The 19164-nt window shown below is 40.3% G+C and overlaps 1 protein-coding gene across 2 annotated transcripts in view; it reads left to right on the forward strand.

Annotated features, from left to right (window-relative positions):
- The window catches only part of TSG101 (tumor susceptibility 101), a 37868-nt gene extending 18709 nt beyond the window's left edge, over positions 1-19159 (forward strand). For both annotated transcript variants that reach the window (XM_007515867.2, XM_060177061.1), the window contains 5 exons: positions 9687-9753; positions 13072-13163; positions 16854-17056; positions 17838-18077; positions 18819-19159. In XM_007515867.2, the coding sequence (XP_007515929.1) occupies positions 9687-9753; positions 13072-13163; positions 16854-17056; positions 17838-18077; positions 18819-18908 (692 nt within the window). In that variant the 3' untranslated portion in view covers positions 18909-19159. The remainder of the gene's footprint in view (positions 1-9686; positions 9754-13071; positions 13164-16853; positions 17057-17837; positions 18078-18818) is intronic.
- The last annotated feature ends 5 nt before the right edge of the window (positions 19160-19164 follow it).

The following is a 19164-nucleotide window of genomic DNA, read 5'->3' on the forward strand; positions in this document are numbered from 1 at the left end:
AAAAACATTTAATGACTTCATTTTGCTTTTTAGCATATCAAGTTAGTGGACTTTTTGGAGGTGTTCTGAGCCCTCACATCTGCATGTACAGATTCCCATCAAAGACTGGCAGTTGGGCTTTCATTTGTAGGTAGATGTTTAAATATTGGTGTGCTAGGTTCCAAAAAGAAAGAGAAAGAATGCTGAATAGGGCTAGAGTTTTTTTAAACTATGCATACCACGGAATAGCCTTATTTGATTATCTCAGAAACATAAATGGAAAGGTAGAGTGACCTTTCCTTTTTCTTTGCACATGACTCAGTTATAGTCAACTAAATCATTTATATTTGGCTATTCTAGGTATACACAATTGGATATCTAGCTCGCAGATTCATTCTCTTTAGTAAGCCAATTCACTATTATACCCTGTGTGGAAGAATTGTGGGCATGGAGTCAGTACCAATTCACCTCTAGTTGGTACACTTTATTTCTGGGTTAAGATAAGTCTTATAAGTCTTAAGCAGTACTTTAAAATTAACCTGGGTAATTTAGATAATTTAGAGTTGGTTGTACTTGTTTTGACTTAATTTGGTTGTGGTTTGAATTGTGATTTTTTTTTTTTAAATAAATCTTACGATTATGACTGACCAGAGTTAGTTACTTTCAGTTTTCTCCTGATGAAAATCCTCTCATGCTCTTTTTTTCCCTTTTATTCCAGTATCACTTTACTGAGAAAGTGTTGATTACAGAATTTTTATTGTTACAAGTACAAATTTGTTTTCCAATTCCTGAGTGGAAAACTAGCAGAAAGACTGTTCTGAGCTCATTCTCTTTTCTCTCCCTGCCTTCTTACAATCAGCTTGGATTTGGAACATAGCTTTTTAAAAATTCTAGTGATTCTTTTTGGGCTAGAAATTTGTTTTTATCTTAATACATCCTGTTGGCTTTAACACCTGAAGTTAAAGAATCTTGCTTTATGTTTGAAAATGCAGATACTTCCTAGCCTTGTCTTTCTTGTTTAATAGCTTTAAGTTAGAACACCATTTACCACTTAGACAATTGGGCTATCTCCTAAGCAACAGTTTAACCTGAAGTTCTTTTACTTTTATATTATCATTTTTTATTGTTGTAATTATTGTTATTGATGTCGTCATTGTTGGATAAGACAAACAGAAATGGGGAGAGGAGGGGAAGACAAAGAGGGGGAGAGAAAGACAGACACCTGCAGACCTGCTTCACTGCCTGTGAAGCGACTCCCCTGCAGGTGGGGAGTTGGGGGCTCGAACCGGGATCCTTAGGCCGGTCCTTGCGCTTCATGCCACATTCACTTAACCAGCTGCACTACCGCCCGACTCCCCTATATTATCATTTTAACTGCAACATTCTAGAAGTGATCTCACTAAAGAAGTCACTCATGGGGGGGGGGGCTGTGGTGACACATCTAGTGAAGTGCACATGTTGCCATGCTCAAGGACCTGCGTACAATCCCCAGTCCTCACCTGCAAGGAGAAATTTTCACAAGCAGTGAAGCAGTGCTGCAAGTATCTTGCTCCTTCCCTGCTCCCCTTCCTTCTCAATTTCTCTGTCCTATCAAATTAAATAAAGTTAAAACATATTAAAAGAAAAGAATTAACTATTGGATTGGGAGATAGCATTCCGTAGACTCCAGTATATTGTGCCCTGACACCACATAAAAGTATCATGAGGGGGAGTCGGGCGGTAGCGCAGCGGGTTAAGCGCACGTGGCGCAAAGCGCAAGGACCAGCCTAAGGATCCCGGTTCGAGCCCCCGGCTCCCCACCTGCAGGGGAGTCGCTTCCCGGGCGGTGAAGCAGGTCTGCAGGTGTCTGTCTTTCTCTCCCCCTCTCTGTCTTCCCCATCTCTCTCCATTTCTCTCTGTCCTATCCAACAACGATGACAACAAGAATATCTACAACAATAAAACAACAACAAGGGCAACAAAAGGGAATAAATAAATAAATTTTAAAAAAATATCATGAGGGCAGGGGTAGATAGCTTAATAGTTGTGCAAAGATATTCTTATTCATGAGGCTCCAGAGTCTGGTTCAATCCCTGGCACCACCACAAATCAGAGCTTAGCAGTACTCTGGTAAAAAAGAGTGATCCAGGAGGTGGCGCAGTGGATAAAGCATTGGACTCTCAAGCATGAGGTCCTAAGTTCGATCCCTAGCAGCACATGTACCACAATGATGTCTGGTTCTTTCTCTCTCTCCTATCTTTCTCATTAATAAATAAATAAATAAATAAATAAAATCTTAAAAAAAAAACAAAAACAGGGTGGGGTAGATAGCATGATGGATATGCAAACAGACTCTCATGCCTGAGGTTCCAAAGTCCCAGGTTCAATCACCTGCACCACCATAAACCAGAGCTAAGCAGTGAAAGAGAAAAGAAAAGAATGAAATACCATAGGAAGATCAGGTGGTGGTACACCTGGTTGACACCTGGTGTACACACGTTACAGTATGCAAAGACAAGCCCCTGGTCCTCATCTGCAGGGGCAAAGCTTCATGAGTGGTGAAGCAGTGCTGCAGGTGTCTCTGTGTCTCCCTATCAACTCCTTCCCTCTCAATTTCTGGCTGTCTCTATCCAAGAAATAAATAAAGGTAATAAAACAATAAATGTACCATGGGTTGCAGGGTGGTTCTGTACTATCTCTCTCATCTGTCCTATTTATTTTCCTTTGCCACCAAGGTTATTGCTGGGACTCAGTGTCTGCATAATGAATCTACCAGTTGGGATGGAGCACTAAAATTGGCTTTCTTTTTTTCTTTCTCCCTCTCTCTCTTTCTCTCTTTTAAATCTTGGCTAGAGACAGAAATTAAGAAGGATGGGAGCGTGGAGGGGGAAATGCAATATGGCTTCCTCACTTTTTTTTTAATAATTGTTTTATTATTTTTTTAATTGGGGAATTAATGTTTTACATTCAACAGTAAGTACAATAGTATGTACATGCATAACATTCCCCAGTTTCCCGTATAACAATACAACCCCCACTAGGTCCTCTGAATCCTTCTTGGATCTGTATTCTCCCCCACCCACCCACCCCCGAGTCTTTTACTTTGATGCAATACGCCAATTCCATTTCAGGTTCTACTTGTGTTTTCTTTTCTGATCTTGTTTTTCAACTTCTGCCTGAGAGTGAGATCATCCCATATTCATCCTTCTGTTTCTGACTTATTTCACTCAACATGATTTTTTCAAGGTCCATCCAAGATCAGCTGAAAACGATGAAGTCACCATTTTTTACAGCTGAGTAGTATTCCGTTGTGTACATATACCACAACTTGCTCAGCCACTCATCTGTTGTTGGACACCTGGGTTGTTTCCAGGTTTTGGCTATTACAAATTGTGCTGCCAAGAACATATGTGTACACAGATCTTTTTGGATGGATATGTTGGGTTCCTTAGGATATATCCCCAGGAGAGGAATTGCAGGATCATAGGGTAGGTCCATTTCTAACCTTCTGAGAGTTCTCCAGACTGTTCTCCACAGAGGTTGGACCAACTTACATTCCCACCAGCAGTGTAGGAGGGTTCCTTTGACCCCACACCCTCTCCAGCATTTGCTGCTGTTACCTTTTCTGATGTATGACATTCTCACAGGAGTGAAGTGGTTATCTTGTTGTTGTCTTTATTTGCATTTCTCTGACAGAGACTTGGAGCATTTTTTCATGTGTTTCTCAGCCTTTTGGATCTCTTCTGTAGTGAATATTCTGTCCATGTCCTCCCCCCATTTTTGTTTTTTTTTTATTTTTATTTATTTTTATTTTTAATTTTTTTTATTTAAGAAAGGATTAATTAACAAAACCATAGGGTAGGAGGGGTACAACTCCACACAATTCCCACCGCCCAATCTCCATATCCCACCCCCTCCCCCGATAGCTTTCCCATTCTCTATCCCTCTGGGAGCATGGACCCAGGGTCATTGAGGGTTGCAGAAGGTAGAAGGTCTGGCTTCTGTAATTGCTTCCTCGCTGAACATGCTCCCCCCATTTTTGGATGGGGTTATTTGTTGTCTTGTTGTTGAGTCTGGCAAGCTCTTTATATATGTTGGTTATTAAACTTTTATCTGATGTATGGCATATAAAGGTCTTCTCCCATTCTGTGAGGGGTCTCTTGGTTTGGGTAGTGGTTTCTTTTGCTTGAAGAAGCTTTTTAATTTGATGTAGTCCCATAGGTTTATACTTGCCTTAGTCTTCTTTGTAATTGGATTCGTTTCATTGAAGATGTCTTTGAAATTTATGCGGAAAAGAGTTCTGCCAATATTTTCTTCTAAGTATCTGATATTTTGTGGTCTAACATCCAAGTCCTTGATCCACTTGGAATTTACTTTTGTATTTGGTGAAATACAGTGGTTTAGTTTCATTCGTCTGCATGTTTCCTCTTTTTTTTTTTTTTTTTTTCCCCTCCAGGGTTATTGCTGGGCTCGGTGCCTGCACCATGAATCCACCGCTCCTGGAGGCCATTTTTCCCCTTTTGTTGCCCTAGTTGTTGCAGCCTCATTGCGGTCATCATTGCCATTGTTGACGTTGCTTTGTTGTTGGATAGGACAGAGAGAAATGGAGAGAGGAGGGGAAGACAGAGAGAGAGAGGAGAGAAAGATAGACACCTGCAGAGCTGCTTCACCGCCCATGAAGCGACTCCCCTGCAGGTGGGGAGCTGGGGGTTCGAACTGGCATCCTTACGCCGGTCCCTGCGCTTTGCGCCACGTGCGCTTAACCCACTGCGCCACCGCCTGACTCCCAGCATGTTTCAACCCATTGTTTCCAACACCATTTGTTGAAGAGACTCTGCTTTCCCCATGTAATCGTTTGAGCCCCTTTGTCAAAGATGAGATGTCCATAGGTGTGGGGGCTCACTTCTGGGCTCTCAGTTCTATTCCACTGGTCAGTGTGTCTGTTCATGTTCCAGTACCAAGCAGTTTTGATGACAATGGCCCTATAATACAGTTTGAGATCTGGGAGTGTGATGCCTCCAGTTCTGTTCTTTTTTCTCAAGATTGTTTTGGCAATTCTAGGTCTTTTCTGGTTCCAGATAAACATTTGTAGCATTTGTTCTATTCTCCTAAAAATGTGCTTGGGATCTTGATAGGGATAGCATTAAATTTGTATATGGCTCTGGGTAGTATATTCATTTTGATGATGTTAATTCTACCAAACCCATGAACATGGAATATCTTTCCACTTTGTGTCTTTTTCAATTTCCTTAAGTAGTGACTCATAATTTTCAGTATATAAGTGTTTCACTTCTTTAGTTAGGTTTACTCCTAGATATTTTATTGTTTTTGTTGCTATAGCAAAAGGAATTGATTTCTGGATTTCAACTTCTTCTAGCTTAGTGTTTGCATAGAGGAATGCCACTGACTTTTGAATGTTAATTTTGTAGCCTGACACCTTACTGTATTGCCTGACGATTTCCAAAAGCTTCTTGCTGGATTCCTTAGGTTTTTCTGTGTATACTATCATGTCATCTGCAAATAGGGAGAGTTTGACTTCTTCTCTTCCAATCTGTATGCCTTTAATTCCTTTCTCCTGCCTAATTGCTATGGCAAGAACTTCCAACACTATGTTGAATAGTAATGGTGATAGTGGGCAGCCCTGTCTAGTACCTGATCTGAGGGGAAATGCTTCCAGTTTTTCACCATTGAGTATGATGTTGGCTGTAGGTTTGCTATATATAGACTCCACTATCTTGAGGAATTTTCCATCTATTCCCATTTTTTGTAGTGTTTTGATCATAAAGGGATGTTGTATTTTGTCAAAGGCTTTCTCTGCATCTATTGATATGACCATGTGGTTTTTGGTCTTGCTTTTGTTGATGTGGTGGATCACATTGATTGATTTATGTATATTAAACCAACCTTGCATGCCTGGCATAAACCCCACTTGGTCATGATGAACTATCTTTTTAATATACTGCTGTATCCGGTTGGCTAGAATTTTGTTCAGTATTTTCGCATCTATGTTCATCAGAGATACTGGTTTGTAGTTTTCTTTTTTGGTTGTGTCCCTGTCTGCTTCATAAAAGCTGGCAGGGAGTATTCCAGTGTCTTCAATCTTCTGGAAGACTTTTAAAAGTAGAGGTATTAGTTCTTCTTTGAAAGGTTTTGTAGAATTCATTTGTAAAACCATCTGGTCCAGGACTTTTATTTTTGGGTAGATTTTTAATAACTTTCAATTTCGTTAGCTGTGATGGGCCTGTTCATGTTATCCACTTCCTCTTTACTTAGTTTTGGATGTTGGTAGGTATTTAGGAAATCATCCATTTCTTCCAGGTTCTCTAGCTTGGTGACATATAGTTGTTCATAGAAGCCTCGCATGATATGTTGAATTTCTGCGGTGTCTGTTGTGATATCTCCTCTTTCATTTACTATCTGATTTATTTGGGTCTTCTCCCTGTTTTGTTTTGTGAGTCTGGCTAAAGGTGCTCTGTCATTCATGATGCCACTTGTTCTGTTTGTATTGTTTCTATGCAGTGTCAGGAATTGAGTGCGGGGCCTCATGCATACAGTCTGCTGCTAAACCATCTTTCCACCCCTCAAAATGTCCTTACTTTTAGAGTGATGTTTGAGTTAGTTAAGTCATATTTAAAAAGTATATGACCAGTGGCCAGAAAATAGTTGAAGTTAGTAGAGCATAGAACTTGAATGCCTAAGGTTCCTGGTTTGGTTTCTAGTGCTGCATGTACTTGAGTGAAAAGCTCTCTCTCTCTGCAATTATCTTTCCTAGCTCATGTGAAATAAACATCATTTTTTGACAGTTAATATTCAATATATATTAAGTGATAACATTCAATAGGAAATTTAGCTAACCACTTTATGCCCATTCTGATTTAATCCTCGTGGTTCAGTAGCCCTGTATGTTAATATATAGTAGTATTCCATTTTATTCTGACACTGAAGTTACTTCTCCCCATTATTTGCTGTCTTCCCAGCCCTGTATTGAAGACTGGTGAAATTACTAGTATTTTAGGACCTAGAAAAGGAGAATTGGTTATAATGGTGAGGAAACTGCTTGTGTGTAAGAGATGTTGGTTTATCATGAGAGGGAAACCAGCATGGAGTAATTGTGTTGTTACTGACACCCATTTCTTGATGTTCATAAAGTTCTACTGTGCTTTGTGTCTGGGAAGAAAAAAAATTTTTATGGAGTCAAGTAATTGTGATATTTTCAGTAGTGTTATTCCCCCTTTCTGAAATAACATTCAACGTTGTCCTAATGAAAAGATTTACTTACCACATTTATACATTTTTTAGCAAGAAAAGTGAACATTGGTACTTGGAAATATATGCTCAACAACTCTGGTAGACTTCTAAGGACTTGGACTTAAGAGTCCAGCATACTCCCACACACATGCACACAAACTTGTGTTTTTTTACTTTAAAATTTTATTCCTTGAAGATTCTACACTTGCCCTTAAACCTTCATAAACTGCTGCTTGGCTAGATCATTTTGTTTACCCTTAACCTCTAAGTCTCGATGAGCTACCTTATAATTCTTTATATAACATTCTATAAGTCCTTGGTCATAACATCTTTCCATATTATTTCTTGCTTGTTTTGGTTTCTTTGTTTTTTTTTTTTTTTTTTTTTTTTTCCAGAGCACTGCTCAGCTCTGGCTTATGGTGGTGAGGAAAGTTGAACCTAGGACTTTGGAGCCCCGGCAGGAGAGTTGAGTCTCTTTTTTTATTTTTATTATTATTTTTTATTTTACTTTTTGCCTCTATAGAGTTATTGCTGGGTTCGGTGCCTGCACTACGAATCCATGGCTCCTGGAGGCCTTTTTTTTTTCTTTTGTTGCCCTTGTTTATCGTTGTTATTGTTGTTATTACTGTCTTTGTTGGATAGGACAGAGAGAAATCGAGAGAGATGGGGAAGACAGAAAGGAGGAAAGATAAAACCGTTTCAGACCTGCTTCACCCCTTGTGAAGCAACCCCCTTGCAGGTGGGGGAACCAGAGACTTGAACCTGGATCCTTAGGCTGGTCCACCTGCGCTTAACCCGCTGCACTACACCCGCCCTCGAGTTGAATCTCTTTGCATAACCATTATGCTATCTACCCCATCCTTTGCTTGCTTTTTAAAAAGACTTATTAATGAAAAGAGGAGAGAGAAAGATCAGAGTATTTCTCAGCAGAGGTGTTGCCAGGATGGAATCTAGGTCTTCTGCTTGAGGACCCCACACTGTATCCACAGTGCCACCTCCCAGGCCAGTACTCCTTGCCTTGTTTTTTCCATGGACTGTAGACAACTGAAGCCCACAAACTTTCTGTTCTCTCCTTCATCAATTTCCCAATGCCTCTCACATAGAAAACACTTAAGATGTTTACTGAGTGAACTAAAGACTAATTCATTGTATTCAATGAGAACTTTTTTTTTCTTTGTTTTTTTTTGGGACCCTGCCCACCTCAGAAGCTTGCTAGCCTAGTCAGCCTGACTCATGGCACCTGGGAGCCCCGCCCACCCTGGACCCTGGCGGGATAATCAGCCTGATTTACAACACCTGGGAGCCCCACCCACCCCTGCCTTTTTTTGAAGGGCTGTGCAATGTGGCCAGACTCTTGTCTACTCAGCCTGATGCTGAGCCCCAGGCCCACTATATGCCACAAGCCACGCCCACCTGTCAGCCTCCACCGATAGCCCCATCATTACCAAGAACTTTTTTAGTAAGAGTAAATTTTCAGAAAGCATTTGCAACTAATCTTAAAATTAGCTTCCTTTTTTTTTTTTCTTCCCTACATTGGTTATTCTTTTGGCACCACAGACCTTAATTCTGTATCGTGTTCTGTCTCTCTCGGATTTATATATTTATGGGAAAGGAGAGAACGAGACCATCACTCTGGCACAAGAAGTGCTGGGGATTGAATTTGGGATTCATGGAGACAGTGCAGTGCCTTACCTACTGTGCCACTTTCTGGGCCCCTCATTACTTTTCTCTTTAAAGTGTATGTAAAGCATTTTTAAAGTCTATTGGAGTGGTCTGGGAGGTGGTACAGTGGATAAAGTGTTGACTCTCAAGTTTGAGGTCCGGAGTTCAATCCCCAGCAGTACATGTACCAGAGTGATATCTGGTTCTTTCTTTCTCAGCCTATCATTCTTCATTAATAAATTAAATAAATAAAGTCTATTGATTTGAAGCTTTTTTTTTCTGCTACTGTTTCTGATCTTTTAACTAGTCTAGCTTCATATAAGTTTTGTATGGGACTTTCCATAGTAATTTGAAGTTTTTTTAAGTCCTTATTCAAACCAACAAAGCTAGCTGTGCCAACTGGTCAACAGTTAAGTAAAAGATTTCTTGGATGTAATAAAGAGGCCTCTTCCCAAGAAGCTAACCTTGGGCCCAAGAAAAGCAGAGTAACCTCTGGATTTCAGATTGAACCAGCTCCTGTCTCAGGTGATGGAATGCTTGAGAACTTGTAAAGTTGACCCGTTAGCCAGTTATTTCTTTTTGGAATTATCACAAGTGCTGCTGTAACTCACTTTTAATAATTTGAATAGTATGTGATTTGGAGATATTTACTATTCAAAGTAAAGAGCTAATGTGTTTGGAGTTTTTTGTCTTATTTTGGTGTTGAAATTTGAGTCTTTAACTGTATGGAATTTTGCTGTGGTTTGACAGTGATGTATGTCTTATAACCTATATTATCTAGGACAATAGTATTTTAAAATGTCAAAAATTGTTTTTAGCTTCCTACATGCCAGGCATGCCAAGTGGAATCTCTGCATATCCATCTGGATATCCTCCCAATCCCAGGTAATGAAAAATTATCTTCTGAACAATTGCACTATAAATTCTGTTATAGAGTCAAAAAAGTGAATGCTAAACTAGGGTATTAAAATACATTGGGTTGTTGGAAAAGTCATAACATTTTTTCTGTTTTTCTATACAAAAATGCATCATGATTTTTCTGACAACCTAATAGTTTCAGTTTAGTGGAAAGTACATTTTGGTTTACTAGTAGAATTTTACAGTATTTGTACAGATATCAAATATATTTTTTTCTATTCTAGAGAAATGAAGTTTCACTGTGTTACAGCTTAATTGAATACTAATGAATTTAGTTAAGGGGCTGGAATTCTATATCCTTTAAAAAAAACTTAGCTTTTCTATAAATTACAGGGAACCAGTCAATAATTCCTATGATAAAGTCATTCTTATCCTCATAGTATTTGTTCAATTTGATTATGTGCTACTAACCTTCATCATTTGATAATAGCATGGTGTACACAGGAAAGTTAACAGTGAAATCAGTCTATTCTCAACAAAATCACTGATAATTACTAAATTGTGTTTTAAATGTTTACTTGTTTAGTGGAAATCTAGTAATATTTTCCAGAGGTGGGCTTTGGAAGGGAACTAGAGAAAATAAAAGTGGAAAAAAGGTTCTTTAATCTCGTCGTTACCACCAGGGCTTCACTGCTCTGAGCTGGCTTTTTCAGAGAAAGACAAAACTTACCACACCACAGCATCAAAGCTCCCCCAGTGCTCTAGTGTTCCCATGGCTTGAGGTGAGATGAGCTGAGCTATCTTGCCAGCCTCCATTGTTCAACTTCCGTAGGTGCTACAGATTTCACAAAACCTCTCCTGACCTTCTTTAGCTGATACTGATTTTTTCCACTGCACATCTGCTGTGTGTTTTTGTTTATTTTTAATTTGAGAGAGAATAAACCAGAGCATCACTCTGGCATATAATGCTGGGTCTTGAATTTAGAATCTCATACTTAGAAGTGTGCTGCTTTAATCACTGTCCCAGCTCTCTGACTGCCTTCTCCTGAGCTTTTATGGGTATTTGCTATTTCCTTTGTCCTGTCAAGACTAATGGCAACTGTGCCCTAGTTTGAGGTTTACCATCTTGAAGAAAAAAGATTCATACATTAATGCCTACATTAGACACTGCAGGGTAGTTGCTTAAATAGTACATTTTGAAGATGTACATAAAGAAGAAGGAGCATAAGAGCATTGGAAAATTCTGTTTAAAACCACTAGGGCCACACCTGAACGCAAGCTCTCTGTTATTATGCACTTTTTTTTTTTTTTAAACCAGAGCACTGCTCAGCTCTGGCTTATGGTGGTGTGGGGGGGGATTGAACCTGGGACTTGACGGAGTCTCAGACATGAGAGTCTGCATAGCCATTGTGCTGTGTACCCCCACCCTTATTAAGCACTCTTTTTTCAAAAAATGATGGCCCAGTAGGTGGCACTTTGGCTAAAGTGCTATACTTAAGCATGGCTCCTGAGTTTGATCCCCACCATATGTATCAGTGATGTTTTGTCTCTCTCTGTCTCTCTCTCTCCCCCCTCAGTAAATAGATTTGTGCCTGATTAGCAGCTGACTAGGGAGTTGAACCCAGATTCTTCTACCTTGAAAGCCTGAACCTCCAATTATATTGCATTTTATATGCAAATACTGGACCTTTATCATTGTGTGTTCATAATTAAACTGCTTGAATCAGTGTAAGCTCTCTGCTTGTTTCTTTGGATCTTCCATTGGGAGATGAATGCCATTGTTTCACCAGGTTTACTGCTGAGTTGTTGGAAAAGTCTTTATATACTTCTCTGTGTTTCTATGCAGAAATGCATCATGACTTCTCCAGCAACCCAATATTTTAAGATATGCTCTGATTTAAGACAGTCTGCTTTATTCTGGGTATTATTGTACTAACACAAATTAGTAGAGTTTTTAAAAGCAAATTCAGTGTCATAAATGAAATTTCTGTAGAATTTTCTGGAATGGACACCCATAGCTTTAAAACTGGTAAGACAATGACATGTCGAGTTTAACATCATGAATGAACTCTGAAATTCATTTCTATAAGTATTTAATTTTTAGTTTTGTTTTTTATTTTCTTTTATTTTTCTTTTTTTTTTCCTCCAGGGTTGTTGCTGGGCTCAGTGCCTGCACCATGAAGCCACTGCTCCTGGAGGCCATTTTTCCCCCTTTTGTTGCCCTTGTTGTTGTAGCCTCATGGTTATCATTGCCATTGTTGATGTCGTTCATTGTTGGATAGACAGAGAGAAATGGAGAGAGGAGGGGAAGACAGAGGGGGAGAGAAAGACAGACACCTGCAGACCTGCTTCACTGCCTGTGAAGCGACTCCCCTGCAGGTGGGGAGCCAGGGGCTCGAACTGGGATCCTTACGCTGGTCCTTGCGCTTTGTGCCACATGTGCTTAACCCACTGCGCCACCGCCCGACCCTGTTTTTTATTTTTTTAAAGACAGTCAGGAAAAAAAAACAACCAGAGCACCACCCTATCATGGGGGTGTTACTGAGTACTGAATTTAGGGTTTCACACGTGCAGGGCATGGTCTTTACCACTGAGTCACATCCTTGACTTCTGAATAAACCTTTTAAAAAAATTTTTATATTTATTTATTTTCCCTTTTGTTGCCCTTGTTTTTTATTGTTGTTGTAGTTATTATTGTTGTTATTGATGTCGTTGTTGGATAGGACAGAGAAATGGAGAAGGGGAAGACAGAGGGAGAGAAAGATACTTGCATATTTTAAGTATTATTATCTGCATCTTAAATATTATATTATGTGTATCTTAAATATTACTATCTGCATATTTTAAATATTTAGATCTAAGTTACAGAAGAGCCCTTCTCAATGCTTATATGTAAGCTGACTCTGGAGTTTGGGGCAATCTACTTTGGAATTCATTCTTTTTCCCTCCAGTTATTGCTGGGGCTTGGTGCCTGTACCATGAATCCACTGCTCCTGAAGGCTGATTTTTTTTTTTTCCCCTTTTGTTGCCCTTGTTGTTGTATTGTTGTTGGGGTTATTGTTATTGATGTTGTTGTTGGATAGGTCTGAGAAATGGAGAGAGGAGGGGAAGACAGAGAAGAGGAGAGAAAGATAGACACCTGCAGACCTGCTTCACCGCCTGAAGCGACTCCCCTGCAGGTGGAGAGCTGGGGGCTCCAACCGGGGTCCTTAGGCCAGTCCTTGCGCCTGGCGCCACGTGCGCTTAACCTGCTACGCTACCGCCTGACTCCCTTGAATAAACATTTTAAAGATGACAGTGTGTTCGGTTGTCTTACCATTGAATGTTTTTTGTTCTATTCAACAGTGGTTACCCAGGCTGCCCTTACCCACCTGGAGGTCCATATCCTGCCACAACAAGTTCCCAGTACCCTTCCCAGCCTCCTGTGACCACTGTTGGTAAGTACCCTTCAACACTGTTATTTCTCCACATAAAAAAAAGTCTCCTGTCATAAGAAGCACATTTCGCAGATATATGTGAACTATTAGAGTACTATTCTTACTCAGAGGAAAACCTTTTATGTTCATTTTATCTATAAAACTTGGTGACTTGTCACATAAATGAACTTTTTAACTCTGGGTGTTTGGGAAGTGGTTCAGCAATGCATATGTCCTCCATGCGTGAGGCCCTGGGTTCCATCCACACCAGCTTATGATAGCACCAAAGGCAAAATTGGTAGAACCCCATGAATGATGGAGTGATACTTAGGTCTCACTTTTCTCTCTCCTTTCCCTTTCTCTCCCCCCTTCTCTCTTTTTCAAAATGTAAAATAAAAATTAGACTGGAGCATTGGCTTATCTGTAGAGCACATGCATGAGACTTTGGTCTTGTTTCCTGATTATCACAAACAATTAGACCAACTTAATCAGTGTTTACTGGGTGTCACTGAACCTTATAAAAGGCCAACTACTGGAAGTTGGGCGGTAGCGCAGTGGGTTAAGCGCAGGTGGCGCAAAGCACAAGGACCGGCATAAGAATCCCGGTTCGAGCCCCTGGCTCCCCACCTGCAGGAGAGTCGCTTCACAGGTAGTGAAGCAGGTCTGCAGGTGTCTTATCATTCTCTCCCCTTCTCTGTCTTCCCCTCCTCTTTCCATTTCTTTCTGTCCTATCCAACAATGACTTCATCAGTAACAACAATAAAACAAGGGCAGAAAGGGAATAAATAAAAGGTCAACCACTGAGAGATAAGATGTTCTTAACTGGTTATATGTAAGAACATGAGCATCTTTTAAAAGAAAAAGACAACGGTTATTATATTTTTGGCAGTGTAGCTTTCTTCAGCTGGAAGTTCATACAGTACGAGAACTTCTGTATACTGCCCTCTTCTTACCCCCACACCCCAATACTGCTGTCACCACCAGTTCCATCATATCTGCTGTATTCCTGTTACCATAAGATGACTTGTCTTTGCTTCTGAATTCTGATTTCCCTTATACCATTCTACAAAAACTGCTGCTGCTAAGGTTAGCAGTTACCTAATCAACTTAAATTCAATAGCCTGGACCCAGTAAGACAGCTGATCTGCGTAGCGTGCCTACTTTGCAATGCACATGACTCAGGTTCAAGCCTGGCCCCTATCACTCTTCAGGGCTGTAGTATCTTTCCCTCTCTCTGTATCTCTCTTCCTGTCTGAAAAAGTTGGCTTAGAATAGTGAAGCCCTGGTGACAACCAATAATAAAAATAATAATTAAAGTACCCCATTTTTTTTTGTTTTTAATATTTTTCTTTGTTTTATTGGATAGGACAGAGAAATATTGAGGGGGAGAAAGAGACCTACAAACCTTCCTCATCACTCATGAAGCTTGGGGGAGGGGCAGAGCAGGGACTTGAACCCAGGCCCTGCACATGATAATATGTGCACATAACTGGGTGCACCACCACGTGGCCTCAGAATGTTTTTTCTCCTAGAAAAAAAATTTTTTTAGTTGGGGAGAGTAATGGTTTATAGTTAACAGTAAACACAGTTAATACATGTGAAAATTTCTCAGTTTTCTGCAAAACACTAACCTACCACCGAGGTCCTCCTCCACCATAGTGCATCAGGACCTAAAAAGTACCTTCCCAGACACACACCCCTGCCCCAGAGTCCTTTACTTTGGTGCAATACACCAAACCCAGACCCAAGTTCTGCTTTGTTTCTCCTTATTTCTCAACTTCTGAGAATGCTGTCATCCCATATTCACCCTTCTCTTTCTGGCTGATCTCACTCAACATGATTCCTTCCTCCAAGATCTACCCAAGATGTGGTGAAGAAGGTGGATCTTGGGGGCCAGGCAGTAGTGCATTGGGTTAAACACACATGGAGCGAAACACAAGGACCAGCATTAAGGATCCTGGCTTGAGCCCCCAGCTTTCCACCCCCACCCCGTCTCCCCTCCTTTCTCTCTGTCCTGTCCAACAATAACAACACCAATGACAATAATGACAACAAGGTCAACAAAAAATGGGGAAAAAAATAAAATAAGGTGGATTCATCACTTTTAATAGCTAAGTAACATCTAATTGTGTGTATACCATAAGTTTCTCAGCCACTCCTCTGGTGGACCCCTAGGTTGCTTCCATGTTTTGGCTATTACAAATTGTACTGCTATGAACATAGGCACACACAGATCTTTTTGGATGGGTGTGTTTGGTTCCTTAGAATACATCCCCAGGAGAGGAATTGCAGGGTCATGGGGGTTCGTCCATTTCTAGAGTTGTCCATAGGGGTCACACCAGAACCAGAGCACTGCTCAGCTCTGGCTTACGGTGTTGCTGGGGATTGAGCCAGAACCTCAGGTGTGAAAGTCTTTTGCAGAAACATTATGCTGTCTCCCCAAGCCCAGAATAGTCCATTGTTATCCTCCATATACTTACTAATTCAGCCATAACTCTGGTAAGTAGTGAGGAGAATATACTTATTTACATATCAAAAAGTATAAAATCTAACTGGTGAAAAACATCACAACATAGGTTAAGTATTTCCTACTAGAGGAGTAAAAGGAAACTGCTTTGCCTATGATGATATATAGATAGGTGGCCTTAAAAAAAACCTTTACCATGTACATACACTTGACATAAGGATTCAGTTTACACTGCCTTCTTTCTGGGGGAAATTAAATACGTAATCTTTAGTAATTGAACAACAGGTTTTTTGGGTTTTTTTTGTTTTTGCCACCAGGGTTACAGCTGGGGCTCAGTTACTACTAACCTAGAATTGTGGAAACACTTGTGAAATCTGACTCTGAATAAGTAAAGATTAGTGTGTGGGGACTTGAAGCATGGCAGTTTGCCAGCTCTTAATTCTAGAATACACCAGTGTTTCCCTGTGACGTGCATGAACGTTTTCAGGCTAATTACAAAAAAATTCCAATGTTTCATTGGCTTCAGATAACTTTTACTGTTCCTCACTGTTGGGGACTGTAAGTAAAGACAGTAGGTCAGTAAGAATATTTGTGGGAGTCGGGCGGTAGCACAGCAGGTTAAGTGCACGCTCGTGGCATAAAGCACAAGGACCAGAGGAAGGATCCTGGTTCGAGCCCCCGGCTTCCCACCTGCAGGGGAATTGCTTCACAAGCTGTGAAGCAGGTTTGCAAGTGTCTATCTTTCTCTCCCCTCCTCTCTTCATTTCTCTCTGTCCTATCCAACAATGACGACATCAATAACAAAAACAATAAACAACAAGGGCAACAAAAGTGAATAAATAATTTTAAAAAAATAATATTTGTGGGGCCGGTTGGTGGTGCACCTGGTTGAGCGCACATGTTATAGTGCGCAAGAACTAAGGTTCGAGTCCCCAGTCCCCACCTGCAAGTGGAAACTTGACAAGTGCTGAAGCAATGCTGCAGGTGTCTCTCTATCTCCCCCTTCCTCTCAATTTCTGGCTGTCTATCAAATAAAGATTTTTTAAAAATTATAAAACAAAATTAAAAAAAAATAATATTAGTGTCTTACAGGGAGAGTATTTCTGAATCAACTCAAATTTTAACATTTTTGATGAAGTAACATTTTCTCTTACTTTGAAAATGCCAGCTATTTTGTCCTATTTTCTGGAGGCTCTTATTTAAGAAAGCTTAGGAAACAAGAGTTTTGCCTATTTCTTTTGCAGGGCCAAGTAGGGATGGCACAATCAGTGAAGACACCATTCGAGCTTCCCTCATCTCAGCAGTCAGTGACAAACTGAGATGGCGGATGAAGGAGGAAATGGATCGTGCCCAGGCAGAACTCAATGCCTTAAAACGAACAGAGGAAGACCTGAAAAAAGGTCACCAGAAACTGGAAGAGATGGTTACCCGTTTAGATCAAGAAGTAGTAAGTCATTGAGTGGTTATGGGTTTTAGACTGAATTATAGCCATGCCATGTTATTTTTTTTATTTTTTATTTTATTTTTCGCTTCCAGGGTTATTGCTGGGGCTTTGTGCCTGCACTATGAATTTACTGCTCCTGTGGCCGTTTTTAGTTTGAGTAGAGCAAAGAAATTGAGAGGAGAGAAAGATAGACACCTGCAGACCTGCTTCACCATTTGTGAAGCAACCCCCCTGCAGGTGGGGAGCCAGGGCCCCAAACTGGGATCCTTACACTCTATACTATGTGCACTTAACCTGGTGTGCCACCACCCGAACCCCCCTCCCAAGGTATTCTCTATGTCCTTTAGTGGCTCTGGACATTGTTGATATAGTAAGAGTTCAGAAAATGTTTCTCTAATCATTTGAGTAAAGATTCTCTTGATAAAAGTGGAGCTTATATTTGGAATTTGTTCATTAAGTATTCCATGGCATTTAGAGCATTTTGTTTGCTTTTTCACCTTGGAGGATATTTTGACTCAGAGGAGGACTGTATTGTACTTGATGTAACTATAGGAATTTTAGTTTATTTTAATCAGAGTAATGCTCAGCTCTGCTTTATGGTGTTGTGGGATATTGAACCTGGGACTTCGGAGCCTCAGGCATGAAAGTTTCTTTGTATATAACCATTATGCTATCTACCCCTGCTCCAGCCTCTTGTGAAATATTATATAAGGTCTGTGAAGTTGACAAGCAGGTAATTATGCATAAATATGAAATCATCATGCTTAAATTATTCTGTTTTCAGGCTGAGGTTGATAAAAACATAGAACTTTTGAGAAAGAAGGATGAAGAACTAAGTTCTGCTCTGGAGAAAATGGAAAATCAGTCTGAAAATAATGATATTGATGAAGTTATCATTCCCACAGCCCCGCTGTACAAACAGATCCTAAATCTGTATGCAGAGGAAAATGCTATTGAAGACACTATTTTTTACCTGGGAGAAGCCTTGAGGCGGGGAGTGATAGATCTGGATGTGTTCCTGAAGGTATGTCTAACTCACTGCTTCTCAGAATTTGAAACTTGTGTTTTAGAGGCACCAACCTTGAAAACTACAAAATCTACAGGGTTTATACATGGTTACAAGCAGCGCATCAATTTGAAGTAAGGGAAGAAAAGTGGACCCCTGTACTTATCTGCCTGTTGCTCCCACTCCCCAGCCTCGAGTTTTTACTATTCTACAGGTGAGAAGGCACAATCAAATTGAAAGTAATAACTACTGTAGCCCCCCCACCCTCATTTATCTAGCTATTTTTCCAGGTCAAGCAGCCCTATATTAATTAGCCTGCCCTCCTAATTCTAGAGTCCTGAATGAGGGCTGTATCAAGCTTAATGCTACTATGCAGACACAAAGATCCAGTAAGCCAAGTTTGAGTATTGCTCTGTTGGGTCGTGGCTGTAGAAATAGTGTCTCTGCATTGAGTCAGCTGCTGATCTTGCCTGAGAAAGTGGCAAAGCTACTCTTGAACCAAATGTAAACACTTGAATGGCTGGGTATAAGCTGGAGGCCTAAGAAGTCTCCAGCTCTGACCTGAGTGACAGACACATCTTGGGAAAAGATGCACAAGAGAGACTTAATTTTGCTAGGGTAACATCCTGTGTTATTCATGCTGATCCTCTCAGCCAAGCAGGGACAGATATATTTTTATAGGCTTCAGCTTTTTGAATCCCGTTTAGGTTACAAACTGCCTGGACCATTCTAATCCTTGAACCATTTCCCTCCTCCCAGCATGTACGTCTTCTGTCGCGTAAACAGTTCCAGCTGAGAGCACTAATGCAAAAAGCAAGAAAGACTGCTGGTCTCAGTGACCTCTACTGACTTCTCAAATCAGCTGGAGATTGAGTTCTTAAAGCATTCTTTTTTCCTCTTTCTTTCTCTTTATCAGTAGGTACCCAGAATAAGTTATTGCAGTTTATCATTCAAGTGTAAAATATTTTGAATCAATAATATATTTTCTGTTTTCTTTTGGTAAAAGACTGGCTTTTATTAATGTACTTTCTATCTTCTGTAAGCTCTTTTTGTGCTGAATGTTGGGACTGATTATGCTAAATAAAATTTGTTGCATATTTTTTCT

The sequence above is a fragment of the Erinaceus europaeus genome, chromosome 17 (assembly GCF_950295315.1).
Source record: "Erinaceus europaeus chromosome 17, mEriEur2.1, whole genome shotgun sequence".
NCBI classification, from domain to species: Eukaryota; Metazoa; Chordata; class Mammalia; order Eulipotyphla; family Erinaceidae; genus Erinaceus; species Erinaceus europaeus.